The sequence below is a fragment of the Brachyhypopomus gauderio genome, chromosome 7 (genome assembly GCF_052324685.1).
Source record: "Brachyhypopomus gauderio isolate BG-103 chromosome 7, BGAUD_0.2, whole genome shotgun sequence".
NCBI lineage: Eukaryota > Metazoa > Chordata > Actinopteri > Gymnotiformes > Hypopomidae > Brachyhypopomus > Brachyhypopomus gauderio.
This window is the reverse complement of record NC_135217.1, coordinates 22416977-22433435: the sequence shown is the minus strand read 5'-3', so window position 1 is coordinate 22433435 and position 16459 is coordinate 22416977. Positions and strand designations below refer to the sequence as shown.

The window sequence follows — 16459 nt, the reverse complement described above, 5'->3', positions numbered from 1 at the left end:
TGTAACCCTGAAAATATCTAATGTGGTTTTAGCATTGTAGATTTATTTTAGCTTGTCCTTTTTTTCCATATTTTCAATTTATTAGTTGTTAAAATGAATTATTGCATTGTAATGTTTTTGCTGAATAGACTATAATTCAGTAATATTCAACAAAGTAAACATTCATGTAAACACCAATTTCTAAGCCAAAATAATATTTCTGTGCTAATTTCAAATGTACAAATCCCACTAAATCCAGACCATTCCATTAGTGCACTGTTGTCTTTAGATCTACACCCCTTTACTGCATAAACAGTTATCCCCAGGCCTGCATGTGTATCCAGTGGGTACATGACATTTAAGAAAACATGATGCCTTGAAATTTGCTGAAGAATGGATGTCAAACAGAATTGGTGCTAAATAAATATTCAGATATATATACTTTGTTATTGTTGGTTATGTGCTGAATGTTGTCCACCCTTTAACCATCAGACTGACGGGACTCACTGTTCAGTATAGTGAACCCTGCTGTTTATGTGTTAATAATGATAGTAAACCAGAACTGATTTGACCCAGTCATAATCTATTCATAACCTACACCTTCATTTAAGCAGTCATTCACTGAGTAAATTATTACCCATGATACATATTTTCTTTAGACTGTTCTCTGTTATATATTCTAGACTTTGCTTCAATTTCTTTAAATTCTCCATTCACCTGTTCCTGAAATCCTCCACCATGTTGCCACAGTGGAATGCAATCCACCAGAGAGTGGATTACAACGCCCTCTACAGGTCATTCCATTACTTTCAAAACTGAACTTCCACAATGTCCCATAATTCTTTCTAAATCAGAGGTCTCTGTCTGGTCTCCATACACAAATATAAACCTGAATTGGCTTGATGTCCTCTGCAGACTGAATTACGTTTCAGTATGCAACACAACTACTGACTCTAGTCCACATATCAGCACAAATCTGTGTCTACTGGAACCCACTCTCTTCGTCTGCTTGAAGTTCTTGCGGTATACGTGAACAGCACAAACCTTGGGTTCACCTTTATCCATGATAAACAAAACCAAAACAAATAAACAAAAATAAAAGGTTTTCTTTTTTTTATTCATGGAAACATCTGGCAAAAAAAGTGCGTGTAAGTGTATGTGTGTGTGTGTGTGTGTGTGTGTGTGTGTGTGTGTGTCTGTTTTGGCTTTTACAGAGCATGAGAGGAAGGATGCAGAAAGGCTAGATTGCCTGTGTTTTGGGGGTCAAAATGAGTTCTATGGTGTGTGTGTGCGCGCGCGCATGTGTGTGTGTGTGTGTGTGTGTGTGTGTGTGTGTGTGTGCCTATGCTATATTTATATGTTTCAAGCCAAAATGGTGACAGAAGCTGAAATGTAAAATGCCTAAGAATCTTTTGGAATCCATGGACAATTATATTGTAGTTCATAATCTGTATTTGGCCACAAAAGCAGAAATCAAGGAAACTAAAACAGAGGTGATCATTACTAACTCTCCTGTAAGAAGTGAATTTAGAGGCCACCGTGTTTCCTTTGACACTGGCTCTGATGATCTCATGATCCAATGATTTTTTTTACATTGGGCTACATTGAACTTCTCCAATAGGCATAGCAAAAAATATCAGCTTTCAAAACAACTGTAATTGAGAATTTTCACGTGCCCTTCTTCTCTTGTCCTCTCTTTTCTCTTCTCACCTATTCTACCATTTTATACCATTTGGAAAGACCAGTAATCAGTGTCTGTGTCATCTAAATGCAGCACCTCACCATAGGAAGGAATCCCCAAATTCCTCTCATCTGAGTGAGGCTCCCATTGGTTGTTTTATTCTTAGAAGTGGTTTTAAACACAGCTGTGTCCATATCCTGTTGAGAGCTTCATTTAGCTTAATTCTTCCTCTTTGTTTGTCAGCAGGGTTGTTTTGACTCCAACAACTCGGCCCGTCATGGCCGCCTTCTTCTGTGACGCTCCAGGTCTGTCCAAGTGTGTCCTACTGTGCTTGCGTGCTTCAGGCAATTACACTGCATTCTCAGACAGTGTCCTGGTGATATGGTTAGACATCTTCATTCTGGGACAGACAGGTCAAATTCCCACAAAAAAAAAAAAAAAAAAAACAACTGGATGGTGTTTTGTAGGTTTGTTTTAAACATAGTCCACTCATGTTTGTATTACTTTATAATGTAAAGTTTCACAGACTTTAACAATCACTGACCTTTTTGACATACTATATCACATATGTAAGGACAACATTCACCATCAAAATCCCAGTTTGGTCATTGTGTAAGAACATGCCCCAGTCTGCCAATACACAATGGTCTCGTGCGTGCTTTGATTTGTATACAGTTAGCGGTGGTTCTACTCATTGAGGTGAAAGGTGAGTGCCCAAGTGTCTTTTTTTAACTGCAGGTATTCTCATCTGCTTTAGTACAGATACTGTACATTCAGGCATGAGTCAAGCGTTCTTCACACCTGTTTCCTGTTTTGGTCTCTCACTCTCATTTTCTAAATCCGTCTCTTGTCATCGTTGTCCTGCAGACAGCCGCCTTGTGCGTTTAGAGCGAAAGGTCACAACAACCGAATCAAGCCCTTCCTCCTCCACAGAAACAGCATAATGGCAAGATTATTGGAGCAAGAAAAAAAGACCATCACCACTGGAGTTTTAATCTCTCTCTATTGCCATGTCAGTTCTCCTTACTTTAAGAGATTATATAGAAATTAATTTCCATGCAATGTCTTACAATTCATTGATACTGCTGAAGTTCTCTGGCGAATTTCTAATATTCCAGCTTCTTGCAGTCCAAAATGTATACTTTTTTAAACATGAAATTAAAGACATGTTGCACTGCCCGCCACCGTCCACAAGAGGGAGCTTCAAGCTTCATGTCCGAGGCACTTTGAGAATATAGTAATTCCCGTTGTCTCAAACTCACACATCTACCACCCGCATGTGCCCACATACATGCCACAGTACTGTGAAGATTTGCATGATTTGGTGGAGTCTGTCCATGACTTTAAACTCCTTTAAAATCAGCTTTGCATGTTATTTTCATTTTTCGCACTGGAATTTTTTTTTCTTTCTATTGTCCATATGACACCAGTGGCCCTTCTCCGCATCTATCATTGTTAGATAGATCTTAACCTTAAAATATGTTGTATGATATTTGTTAGTGTTGACAACTTAATGGCACTTACAGCCATGAGGATGAAGACGCATTTAAGCAGTCTTATAACGCAGTAATTTAAGACAGTCTGTTTCTATCATTTGTCGCGCAACTCATCCCACATTTGTGCTGCTATTCCAGTTTCTGAAAATAAGTCATGGCATACGGCATCACAACAACGGACAACCTGCAAACCAAACATGTTTTAAGATAACATTTAAACCGGTTGAGCTAAGGTTAAAATAATGGACAACGTTTGTGGTCTGCAGTATAAATATTCAGCACAAACAGTGATTACAAACTGATGCTCTTTAGGCCTTCACGTTTTTGCCGCGTAATTTAAGTGCATTTGTTTGGGACGCACCAAAAGTATCTGATCAGTTCGACATGGGCGACCAGTATGTCGCTTCCCAGACAATTTCGTCTGATGGAGTTAACATTTTCACAATTTTAAAGGGCGATCAGAGGGCTGAGCATCGCATGAAGCACGAATGAAGAACATATCGGTTTCAGCTCCATGAACTGAACCGCGCACTATATCCACAACTATGCAAAATTGTTCCACATTTGCATGATGTACTCTGAATTTGCAAACTGTCTTTTTACAAGCAACATTTTTTTAAATCAGAAGTTGAGGTGGTCGATCCAGTACACCACATGTCCTGGTCTGTTTCCACTAGGCGCAGGCTGGGATCTCCCAACAACTGCAGAGCTCCGTTTGAGCAAACAAAAGTATCGCCTTATCTTTTATTGTTTGCTCATATACCTGACACATGTTTCAAAAGAATAATGCAGTGACAGAGGGAAAAAAATCACACGAAATCTTTGCATAGCCAGCGCTGAACGTATATTGTGTGTCAAAACGTGATTGCACTTGCATGTTAATTACTTGCTGTAATCAGTATAGAATATCTGCGCCCCTCTGAGCTGACAGCCTATATTATGTGACGGCACTTATACTCCATTTGTGCAGAGGCCAAAATAACTGATACAATATAATTAAAAGAAAAATAAGAGACATAATAATTTCTAATGCTTCTTAACCCACGCCCTAAACACTCCAGGCATTGGTCGTGTTTTGTATTACAACGACAATGATAGCAATATCAACAACAACTATTATTTTTATTTATGTATTTGTTGATGATGATGAAGATTATTACGATGATGATATTATCATTGTTATTATAAATGCTATTGACAGCTATGCTAAATATAGGGGCAAACTGAGGAGCATAACGTCAAATATAGAGGGTTGTATAATATTGTCAAACGGTGAATTCTGTGTTTGTCAGTCTGTTTGTGGAAGGCAACTCGCCTCGCGCTCACGCTCGCGCAAAAAGCGCCAGGCGCGCGGTGAGAGTGGAGCGCGCGGTGCGGCGTCTCGTCCTCGCGCGGCGCTACTTCCTGTAACCACGGCGAGCACTGCTGAGTTACGGGGGAGAAATACAAACTGGGTTTTAGATAGAAACAAAAAAAAACCACACAGTACCGAGCGGGCGAGAGGAGCGAGAGCGGAGCCGTTCGGACAGAGCCCAGTTCCTGCCTTCCTCCACTTCCTCTAATTTGGAGCGCCGGAGCGTGTTTGACTGTAATATGATGCACGTACGTGGAGGAGTGAACGTGAAGGGTTAAAGCGAAACCTTCTTCATTTGCGTGGCGACGGAGAAGTGGCGCACGGATTTTTTCGCTCCGTTTGTTTCGCTCCGTTTAAAGTAATAATCGCATCAGGCTTCATTTATCGTGCAAACCAGACGAAGGTCGTGCGAATATGGGTTGTTTGGGGAACAGCAAGACCGAAGACCAGCGCATCGACGAGAAGGCTCAGCGAGAGGCGAATAAGAAGATAGAGAAACAGTTACAGAAGGAGAGACAGGCGTATAAAGCCACACACCGCCTGCTGTTACTAGGTGAGACCCACCAGAACCCACCAGAACCGCAGATGTGCCCTGTATCTTCTCCCCCACATCACTGACAGGTCCGGATCCTGCCAGCTCCGTCTCCCTGCATGGATGTGACCACTAACATGGACCCAGTGATCGGCGATGTCTGACCACATCATGCGCGATGTGTACCGACCCACATCGTGCGCGATGTGTACCGACCCACATCGTGTTTACACTCTCTCCTTTATTTGTGTTCGTGTCAAAGGTGCCGGAGAATCCGGGAAAAGTACAATAGTCAAGCAGATGAGGATCCTGCACGTCAACGGCTTTAACGCGGAGTAAGTCTGTGGCTATTGGGTTTATTCTGCGCATAATGTGTTCACGTCGTGTGATATTCGCCTCTTGTTACAGTACGGCACCGACTGCGGTTCGTTCTGGGTCCTTTTGTGCTATTTTCGACAAGCAACGCCTCTGCGTCCGGTTTATTTTTCATAGCGATTGAGATCCGCAGTACAGAGGCCCGCGGTCGGGTCCAGCATGGCGACGGGCTCGTCCGGCTGGTTCCGAATAGCTGTCAGATAAGAAACGTGCTGGGGAAAGATGTGGAGGTAGATTTGGACCCTCCTAACCTTTAGTTATTCGGGAGGGGGGAAAGACGGTACTGGTATGTGTGGAAAACGCCGTCGAGTACACTGGGTAGGGTGAGATGAGATGTAATGGTTCCTCTTGTCTTCGGTACCACACGGCAGGATATTGCAGATAGTTTTTTTTGCATGGTGTCCATGCTCTGTGCTTGTGTAGCTGAGACCTGCAAGGTAAATTGTGTTTCTATAATGAAGGGTCAGAGGTAAAACAGTAGCTTGTTTTTATATTATGCAGTAAGAATCAAATAGACACTGCAACTTCTGCGACCAGAATAAAATAATTCGTTACTGAGTGGATCATTGTGGGCCTGCCGTCAGTTACAAACCGACCTGATATCCGTCCTTAGTAGCCTACAAACACTGCTGGGTAAGATTGCAAGTTGCCTTCTTTTGGCCTGGGTTTCACCAGATGGACTTCAGTCTAACAATGGCTGTTTCATATTACGGTGATTTGTTATCACTTGTTTTATGTCATTTATTCATTATTTTATGTATTATTTTATTGGTTTGTTCATTCCGTTTGTTCACTTATTAATGTATTCATTCATACATTCATTCATTCATTCATTCTTTCTTTCTTCTCAGAGAAAAAAAGCAGAAAATATTGGATATCCGAAAAAATGTGAAGGATGCAATTGTGGTAAGTTTTTTCCCAGAACTGCCAAATAAAAAACTGATGACTGTATTTTGTGCTCTACAAGACTGCTGTGATCCAGCTGTCCCATGTGAGTGACCAGTGGGGCTTAGTCTGTGATTTATCCCACTTTCATCCCGCTTAGTGCCGTGTGTTCTTTTGTTTCATCCGCTTTCCTAGACGATAGTATCGGCCATGAGCACCTTAATACCACCAGTACCACTCGGCAACCCGGGCAACCAGTTCCGATTGGACTACCTAAAGAGTATAGCCCCGCTATCAGACTTCGACTACACCGAGGTAAGGAGTCTGATCTCTCGCTGTTAGCACTCAGCGTTTCTACGCCGTGCTTATGGCCTGCGTGCTCTGAACACGGATGGAGTGCTTTACTGTAACCAGCTACAACCAGCAGGTGCTGTAGAGGGTGGAGCACTGCTACTGTATCAGTTCACTCTCTATTCAAACTGCATTCAAATGCTAAATGGAAAAAATCCATTGTGGAGTTTTTTTTTATTTTACTGTAGCAACAAAAGACTGAAATACAGCAGTGCCATATATGATATGCAGCAGCGGAGTAGATCTAAAGTGCGGATCACCGGCAGGTCGCGTGCTCCTGTTTCTCATACCCGCGTGCTAGCCGAGCTGATGGTGAGGATATGTCTGAAGACCTAGTTAGAACCACGATGATGCGTCTTGCTGATGTCAGCGTCTTTCCTCCATGTGGCGGGCAGCGGGTCCTGCGGGGGCAGTCATGTGCCTGTCACGTTAACACACTCCTGCGAGCACACGCCCAGGCCCCGGCCCTGCCGCCCCCAGGGCGGGCGGGAACGCGCCTCCTCGGAACACAGGCCGTGCCTTCGGCAGCCATGGGTGACTCGTTTACGGTTACAGGAAGGGAGAGGGCATAGGGACCCTATCTACACATCTGCATGATGAAATGTATGGAGTCCCTATGACACTGTGGCACTGGCACTGTGCCCCCCCCCCCCCCCCCCCCCATTGATTAGCGAACCTAATGACCACTTACATATTGGGTTCCTCTCTTTGTCTTAAGGGGATGGAAAGAGATCGAGGTGGCACCGTTATTAACTGGTTTTCTGTCTCACTCTTCAGATCGAAGTGAACCAGTAATCAAACTGGAACTGACTGTTTCATTTTGTGCAAGACTGTCTCACTGACATGCAGCAGACTATGGTTTTGAGCAATGTCCAAGCTGAGCTGGAAATGCCTTGTGCAACTTTGTAGGATTTTGGCTACTGGACATCTGAATGAATGGCGTCCATTTTGTTGTTTGGCAGTTTGAACTAGTTAAGGTTTGATAGGGCAGATACAAAAGGACAAGGCTCAAGCTGTTGCTTATGGGACGTTATGAAAGATCTCCAAACAGCCGCTCCTTTTGGATCTAAAATAGTTTGTATTTGGTCACTGTTGCTGCAGGGAAGATGTTCTGGAAAGCCGTTGAATGGGTATATGTGTATTTGTGTGTGCTGCTTGTATCTAATTGAGAAGCCTTTTAGTTGAATGTTAGACAGAAGTAAGGCATGTCTTGAGTTGTATCTGGCTGATTTGAAAGCCAGTCGCTGTCAGAAGGTCTTGCTCTCGGTCCTCGTCTCTCACACACAGACGTTTCTCACTCCCTTTTTCCCCTCGTCCCCTGTCTTGAGATCTAATGGTGCACTTTCAAATGGCAGGAAAGAAATAAAGACCAAAAAATAGCATGTAGGCAACATTGATGTCATAGCTATAATAATGTATGGTGTCAGTAGAGTAAGGGTGGGACTCAAACAGGTATGGACAGAGTGGAGACGATTGCTACCCCCAGCGAACAGAACAGCAGAACTTTCTCCAGCGGTCTGGGTTTGAACGGTAATGACACGGCGATGGCAGCGTTGATAGCGGGACGTGGGTTCGAACCCTTTCTTTTGCTTCAGCCGTTTCATGTCCACGTCTTCCATTCTGGGTGGTATTGGCTGGTCGAGTCCTGCTGCACAGGCAGTTTTCAGGGGAGGTCCAGGCTGATGTTAATTATTCCCTCTTACTGTATTAACTTATAACTGTATAGTATATAAACAGTGCTTGCATGCTACATTTTATTTTGCTTCTGCATATATATATATATATATATATATATATATATATATATATATATATATATATATATATATATATATATACAAATACATATATGTATAAAGACATATATATATTATCTGCGTGTGTATATATATATATATATATATATATATATATATATATATATATATATATATATATATATATATATATATATATATATATATATATACACACACACACACACACACACACACACACACACACACACACACACACACACATAACATAATGTTCATGTACTGGACATACACTCACTAGCACTTTATTAAAAGCTCCAGCCTTGCCCCCACGCTCACTGCCTGCTTTATTAGGTACACGTGTCGTATGGGTGCATTTTATAGATGTACGATTATAGTCTTCTGCCCATCGGTTGTCATGCACCATTTGTTAGCCAGTTTCTACCCACTGATCCTTGGTTGGTTTCTGGGTTTCTGACTGGATATTCTGACCGTTCACAAGATGGTAATGATATCTTGTGATATGCCGTACGAGGCCTGGTGGTGGGTCTGAGTACTCGGTTCTTCGTGCCACTGTCACTTTGATCCTGATGGAGATCTGGCACCCAGAATCCCGAATCCCAGCAGTACTGTGGTGGTCAACAACTGACCAATAATTCTGAGTTAGAGGGCAGCTAATACCAAGTATACGTGGCATTATAACAGATGGGTTCAAAACTCATCCGCGTACAATGGGATCATAATAAAATCAATATATGATGTTATAAGTGGGTAGTAAGTTTAGGTTCATGCACTCATGGACTTTGGTGTTTATGTATATGATCCATAGAAGGGAGTTTTTAGACAGCTTCATAGCTTGCATGCAAATATTCTGTTTGTTGACAGATGTTTTCAGGGTCATGTGCACCCGACCGACATCCTTTAAGTTACCACTGAAAAGAACCATTAGGTGCGCCTCCCTCTTCCCCTGTGGAGTGCATGACTGGCTGCAGGTTTGTGCACCTGGAACATCAGGATAGTGTGACATTGCATATGTGTGAAAATCTGTGAAATTCCTTACGCATTGCTGTCCATTCATGCCGGACGACAGCCCTTTCAAATTTGAAGGTTTCAAGTGCTGTTTGAAGCCTGAATGGAAGGTAAAGATTGCTGGGCTCTTGGGTCCAGATGCTTTTAGCCTGAACTTTACATGTATTACCAGATGTCTTAGGGTCAGTATAGTTTTGACTTTTTGCCTGCACTGTTGCCTGTGTCTTTTAGTTTTAACTCCTTGAGTTAGGTGTGTTATGTAATGACATATGGATTGTTGCTGGTGACCAGTGTGGGTGAGGACTGGACACAGGACAGATGCACCTGTGGTGTCCAGGGTCCTGCTCTGATTTGTCTCTGATGTCCACAGTCCTGCTCTGATGGGTCTGTGATGTCCAGATTCCTGCTCTGATGGGTTTCTGGACCTCTGGCATATATGGTACTGCTCTTATGGGTCTTTGCCCAGCCTCACGGTGGACCCACATGTGTGTGCGAGTCTTACTGTCTCATCTAATGATTAAATTACCTTTCTGTAAAGCCACTTTTTAATACTGGTTTAAACCTAGTTTAAAGCCAGGAATAGCAGATGAAAAGCTGCCTTTAGGTAAGTCTCAGACAGACAAATAAAGTTATTTGACTGTACTGTCAAATAACTTTACTGAATTAATTAAACTAGACAACAAACAGCTTTAAGGATCATGGAATGATGTGTCATTTATAGCCATGAGCAGAGTTAAGGAAGGTTTGGGAAGACTGGATCTAGCTAAAGTAGTGAGACACTGGATCTAGCTAAAGTAGTGAGACACTGGATCTAGCTAAAGTAGTGAGACACTGGGTCTAGCTAAAGTAGTGAGACACTGGATTTGTTAAAGTAGTGAGACACTGGATCTAGCTAAAGTAGTGAGACACTGGATCTAGCTAAAGTAGTGAGACACTGGATTTGTTAAAGTAGTGAGACACTGGATCTAGCTAAAGTAGTGAGACACTGGATTTGTTGCTAAAAATGCTGAAAGTTACAACAGAAATGTCGTAGAACTGCATGGGTGGTAAGCCTAAATGTTACTGAGACTGCTAAGTACGGTACACTGTCTTGACTTTGGTAGAGTTTTGGGAAGGGTGTTTTGTGCGCTGTGGTCCAAAGGTGTGCTGCTTGCGATTTGCAGAAATAATCTAGCTTTACAGATTGCAATGATTTGAAACGCATTCATTCATCCTGCATAATAGTGTTGTCATTTTGCATTTTGATGCAGCATAACAAGTGTTTGTTCTTCCCACCTCCTTAACAAGATATGACCATTAGCATGTGTTATTGCATAACTGAGAATGATTATTATTATTAGTAGTAGTACTATAACAACAACCACAGAAGAAATAACAAAAACAATAATAATAATAATAATAATAATAATAATAATAATAATAATAATAATAATAATAATTATTATTATTATTATTATTATTATTATTATTATTATTACTTTACATCATGAACAGTGTCAGTGCTGACTAAAACAAAATGCCCATTACAGACATTGTTCATGTGGCTTCATTCCCATGATTCTCAGGGTCCTCACACTTTTCTGGTCTGACCAATTGAAATACGTTTTTACAGGCCAGTCAAGTTTGTAGTGCATTTTTTCATACTGTGCATTCAGTTTGGTATTTTTTAATTATTTAATAAATTTTCTTTCTTTTTTTTCTTGCTGCTTTTGGAGCTTAAATATGTTGAATTCACTTTAATTGAATTCGGTTTCAAGTATTTATTTATGCATCTGTTTTGCAATCGGACTTCAGTGATCTGTGTTATATTTACAGAGTAAGAATCAAAGCGTTACATATAAGACATTATGTAAGTGTATAACAGCGTTAGCATGTGATGGGAGTGTCCAGAGAGGGGCGAGTGCACATGTGTACTGATCTCTGTCTGCTTGCAGCCATTTGTGATAAGCTACATTACCCGGGCCATGTCCATGCCTCTCTTTCTCTCTCTCTATATATCTCGCTCCCTCCCTCTCTCTTTATTCATTCTTACTTTCTTTCTTTCTCTCATTTTTCCTGTTCAGGGCAGTAAAACGCACACTGCTTTCATTCAAACTGTCACGAGCCTCACTGGGACCAAGCCCTGAGGACACCCTCCCACCTCTCTCTCTCTCTCTCTCTCTCTCTCTCTCTCTCTCTCTCTCTCTCTCTCTCTCTCTGTCTGTCTCCCTATATATACACCCATTCTCCCTATCTTCCCTTTTCCCTCTCTCCCCCTTCTCCAACTTTTTCTGCCCCATCTCTTTCTCTCTCTGTCCCTTACTCTCTCTCTCTCTGTCCCCTACACACACACACACTCTCTCTCTCTCTTCTCCCCTTCTCCCTCCTTCTTTTCCAATTCTCTCTCTCTCTTGCTCTCACAATTCAATTCAGTTCAATTCAAGGTTGTTTTATTGGCATGACAATGTTTTGCCAATGCTTTGGCATGACGTTTAAGAACATAGTACAACATTATAGTACAAATAAACATTACAGGACACAAAATTACATATGTAAAAACTGAATGTGATTGATGTATTACTGTAATATTAATAGCTAGTTAAGAGATTACAATAATATCAATAATAGAAAAAGAAATAGTAATAGGAAAGTATGCAGAAAATAGTGATGATAGATTTACAAAGTGTGTGCTCATAAGAGTATCACTTATTGTGACCACTGTCTCTCAGGTTGTGGTGAGCATAAATGTACCGGGATGACAGTCTACACTCTCCTCATATTCTCATAGAACACAGGGCAGCTTCTCTGTACTGGAGATGGGTACCTTTCCCCTTCTCTCTCTCTCTCTCTCTCTCTCTCTCTCTCTCTCTCTCTCTCTCTCTCTCTCTCTCTCTCTCTCTCTCCCTCCCTCTCTTTCTGAAGATCTACAGAAGTCACCAGTCTCTCATATCTTCTTGTTTTATCATCTAAAGCACCAGGCATCACATGGTGGGCTCACATGATCTTCTTGGGCCCCGTCACCACTGTTGTGCTGGTTATCAGCCAGCGTATGAGATCACTGAACCTGCTCTGACTTCAGCAGGAACCTAAGTTCATCAACCAGTCAGTGGGGTTTCCTCAGGGGGTGGGGCTTATCCCTTCCATTGGCCTGGGTCAGTACACTGTATCAGCATACACCCTGCTCTAACTGCTGAAAGGTTGTCGGCTGTGATACCTATGATAGAGATTAAACTTTAATCTCACAATCATTGCAACCACCACAGTTATCAGTATTACCATGGTATTGTTAATTTGCAGAAAATAATCAAAAAAATATTATTATGACGATGATGACAATGATAATTATGATGACTATTATTAGCATAAATACTAATGAGTCTTAAGACCACAGTGATAATTGCAATGAACCTAACAATGGATATAAATACAGAGGAGTAGGAGGAACGTTTAAATCAACACAAGGCTTTGGTTAGGTGACTAAACTACGTGATGTGTTACTGTATGCATTAGGTGAATAGAGTCTGCAGATATACGACCACGCAGAGATTACACTGGAGAAGATGGCGGTCAAAGCCAAAATACTTTCATCATTCCATCATCAAACCTACTCATTATTACTCCTGTTACTGTCACTGTCACTAAATACCCACATCAATAGAAGGTAGTGGGCACGCTTACGTGTTTTCTGTCTTCAAAATGAATTAGTGTTTGTCTTTTATAGATGACATTCGTTTCTCAGGCTGCAAACGCACTCTAAAACAAATGGCAGATATGTGCTTTTAAATGCTAAAGTCAGACCACCTGCTTGAGCATTCCCCATACACGGCTCCAGTTAAATGGAATTAAAAGACGCTAATTTCTGAGCATGGACGCTAAGGACACCTTATCTGTCACAAATGAAGTCTGCTTGTATATGTTGTTTTCAAAAAGTTTTGGTGTAATAGGCTAATTTTAGGTTGCTTCATGATTTAACAGTAATGCGGAAGATGTCATGTAGCAGTGTTTGTCATGGTTTAGAAGGCTGACTGATTCACAAATAAAGCTGCCGCTTTATAGTTACGCTGGACAGTCTGGGCAGAAGAAGCACATGACTGGTCTAAGCAGTGATCTTTCAACAATAATCAAATGCAAAGGAACACAAAACTCATGAATGGACATAGAGTTCTGATTCTGAATCAATAGAAGTACTGAATCCATTACACCACGGTGTAACGGCTATGACTGTCACGTTGGAAATCTAACACTGAAATGTTCAGGTTACATTATTGATAAGCTAGGATGCAGTTATACAAACCAAAGTATGTTTCCCTATTATGACGTCTCACACTTTAGATGTAGTTATTTTGTAAGGCGCTGTGACTGCCTTCCTCCGGGTTATCACTTAAACAAACCCACACTGTCTGCAGGGCCTGTGCCTGGACTGTTGCTAATTTTGGTAAATACTGGACAGTATTTGAAGTTAGTTAATCGACCATGGTTTTAATGTTCATTAAAATTAGAAATGATAATACTTCTGAAATTTTACCGTGGTTTACCGAGAAATAGCTTTTTCTCTCTGTCAGGATAAACCAAGTTCTAAGTCATTTGCAGGTCCCGCACTGCCATTAAAGGAAACGTCCACTGTAAGGATTCAGCATCTACGCTCACTTTCCCCTTTCATGTCTTCCTGCTAATCCTGTTTCCTGTGATCGTCTGCTTTGGTCTGGACCTCCATTTCCTGACGCTTCCAGTCCAGCGGTGTAAGGCCTGGCTGCATGTTGGTTAAAGGCATTGCTGCAGATTGAGTTTCCTCACCCCAGGTCAGGAAAAGGGATGGCAGGAGAGGAAATGCAGAGAGCCCTGTTGTAGCCAGGGTCAGTCCTGGGTAATGTACACTGTTTGGGTGAATAGGATGGGAGATGAGGTGACATGTAGTATGTGGGACGTATATAGAAGGATTCTACGAATATAGATGGCCTGGTTGAAGATTGAATGATGATTCTGTGTTAGGTGTGTGAGCAAGTCTGTGAGTCTCTCTTCCACTCCCCTCTCCTCTTTCCTCTCTCTCTCTCTATCTATCTATCTATATTTCTCTCTACCTCTCTCTTTTTCTTTTGTTCTCTCTCTATGGCTTTCTTGTGCCTCAAGGTTTTGAGACTTTTTCATCTCCATCAATCTGTCATGTGCTAAATATAGTCTTTTAATTTCTTTGATGACTCACCGTGTGTGACAGGCATTGCTAAACATAAAAGTATAAGGTAAACTTGTCTCTCTGAGAAATTACTATAAGATAAAGCTTGTCTGAGACATTACTATAAGATGAAGCTTTAAAATGCTTGGTTGTATTTATCTGGCTTCCCATATGCACCTCTCAGGATGATGGTGGACTCACTTTACCAGTTCAGCTTTGGGAGGGCAGGAGTAAGTGCAAATGCACACTCTCTGTTTTAAAACACTGCTTACTTATTTTCTGTCTTCCTTTGCAAAATAACATACAGAGTAGAATACCTTTTAAATGCCATACTTATGAAAAGCTGATTTTACACACACACACACACACACACACACACACACACACACACACACACACACACACACACACACACACACACACGCATGCATGCATGCATGCATACAGACACTATTGTAACTTTGACTAATTGAGATGTTTCGTGTGTAAACTCTAGATGTTTACACCACTTCTTTTGCCGTTTATGTGCTGAATGTTTTCATGCAGTAGTAGGTCACGTGAGGGGAGACCTAGTTAACATGCTCATATTTAACCCTCCCCCAAAAAAGGAAGTGCCTCACCAGCACACTTACAGATGGGGAACGAACATGTCGACGTTGCTCGGACGGACGTTTTGTCGGAGTTTTTCAGAGGGGTTAAGGCAGGAAGTGTGTGCATGAAGACTGGATGTGGTTATAGCATATGTTACTAACATCAAAGCTAAGAGAAAAGCACACAACCAACATGCTTACTCGTGTGTGCAGTTAAACACACACACACACACACACACACAAAAACAATCACTTTTTTTCTCCTAGCAGCCACACTGAAAGATGAGCGTATCTGTGTTTAATTGAGCTCATAAGGATCAGTGTTTTTTTCTTTCGCTCGTCTCGATGGGGAATCTGACAAGCATGTTGCACAGAGGACGGAAGCGAGGACTGTGTCTTCTAGCACAGATGATGGTAGTGATGGACGGGTGAACATGGAACGTGTGTGTGTGTGTGTGCGCGTCTGGAAGTTTGTGTGTGGGGTGTGTGTGTGTTTATTTTACAGCCGGCTCTCATTTTGTACGCTTGTTTTTTCACAAGGTGTGCAGTTGGCCAACAAGAGCACACCCTGTCACGCATGAGTTCATTAGTCTGATCCATCTGATCATATTGGTGCTGCCAGTGGACTCATTCTTTGAGGGTCCATCCACTCCATATCACGTCCTCCATATCACGTCCTCCATATCATGTTCTCCATATCACGTCCTCCATGTCGGTATGTTTGCTAGGAAAGCTGTGATGTGTCTGTACCTCACGGCTCTCTTCATGGTTCTGGTCCATGTGTGTTTAGGTCTGGGGATCTGACTGCCCAACGCAAAAGATGTGTGTGTGTGTGTGTGTGTGTGTGTGTGCGCGTGCGTGCGTGCGTGTGTGCGTGCGTGCGTGCGTGCATGCGTGCGTGCGTGTGTGTGTGTGCGTGTGTGTGAACAGATGTAGTGTAGTCTGCAGTACTGTGATTACTAGCCAAAGCTTTGCTTAGCATTAGCCTGGCATGTTTCAGGCATCTTTATGGCCTGTGTCTGGGACTGGAAGCAGAGAACAAATCCGAGTGGGCCATTTAGAGCAGTATTTTTATCATGGCTTCTTTTGAACTGCATGGGCAATTTGAGTATGTGTGTTTTGTGTCATAATTATCATAAAGGACAGAATTAAAAAAAGGGTTTTTTTCCTCTTGCTTGTTTGAGGGTAAATAAATAACTTGCACCAGAAAAGCTTTGCATCTGTAATTTAGGCCAGAACATATGTACCTAAAGTGAGCCAAAATAGTTTGCCATGTTCTGA

General features: G+C 41.8%; 1 protein-coding gene across 1 annotated transcript in view; it reads left to right on the top strand.

The window, feature by feature from the left end:
* The first annotated feature begins 4555 nt into the window (after positions 1-4555).
* The window catches only part of gnal (guanine nucleotide binding protein (G protein), alpha activating activity polypeptide, olfactory type), a 41282-nt gene continuing 29378 nt past the window's right edge, over positions 4556-16459 (top strand). Inside the window, exons 1-4 of the mRNA XM_077012622.1 lie at positions 4556-5063; positions 5305-5377; positions 6269-6323; positions 6498-6617. Coding sequence (XP_076868737.1) covers positions 4925-5063; positions 5305-5377; positions 6269-6323; positions 6498-6617 — 387 coding nt within the window. The 5' untranslated portion in view covers positions 4556-4924. The remainder of the gene's footprint in view (positions 5064-5304; positions 5378-6268; positions 6324-6497; positions 6618-16459) is intronic.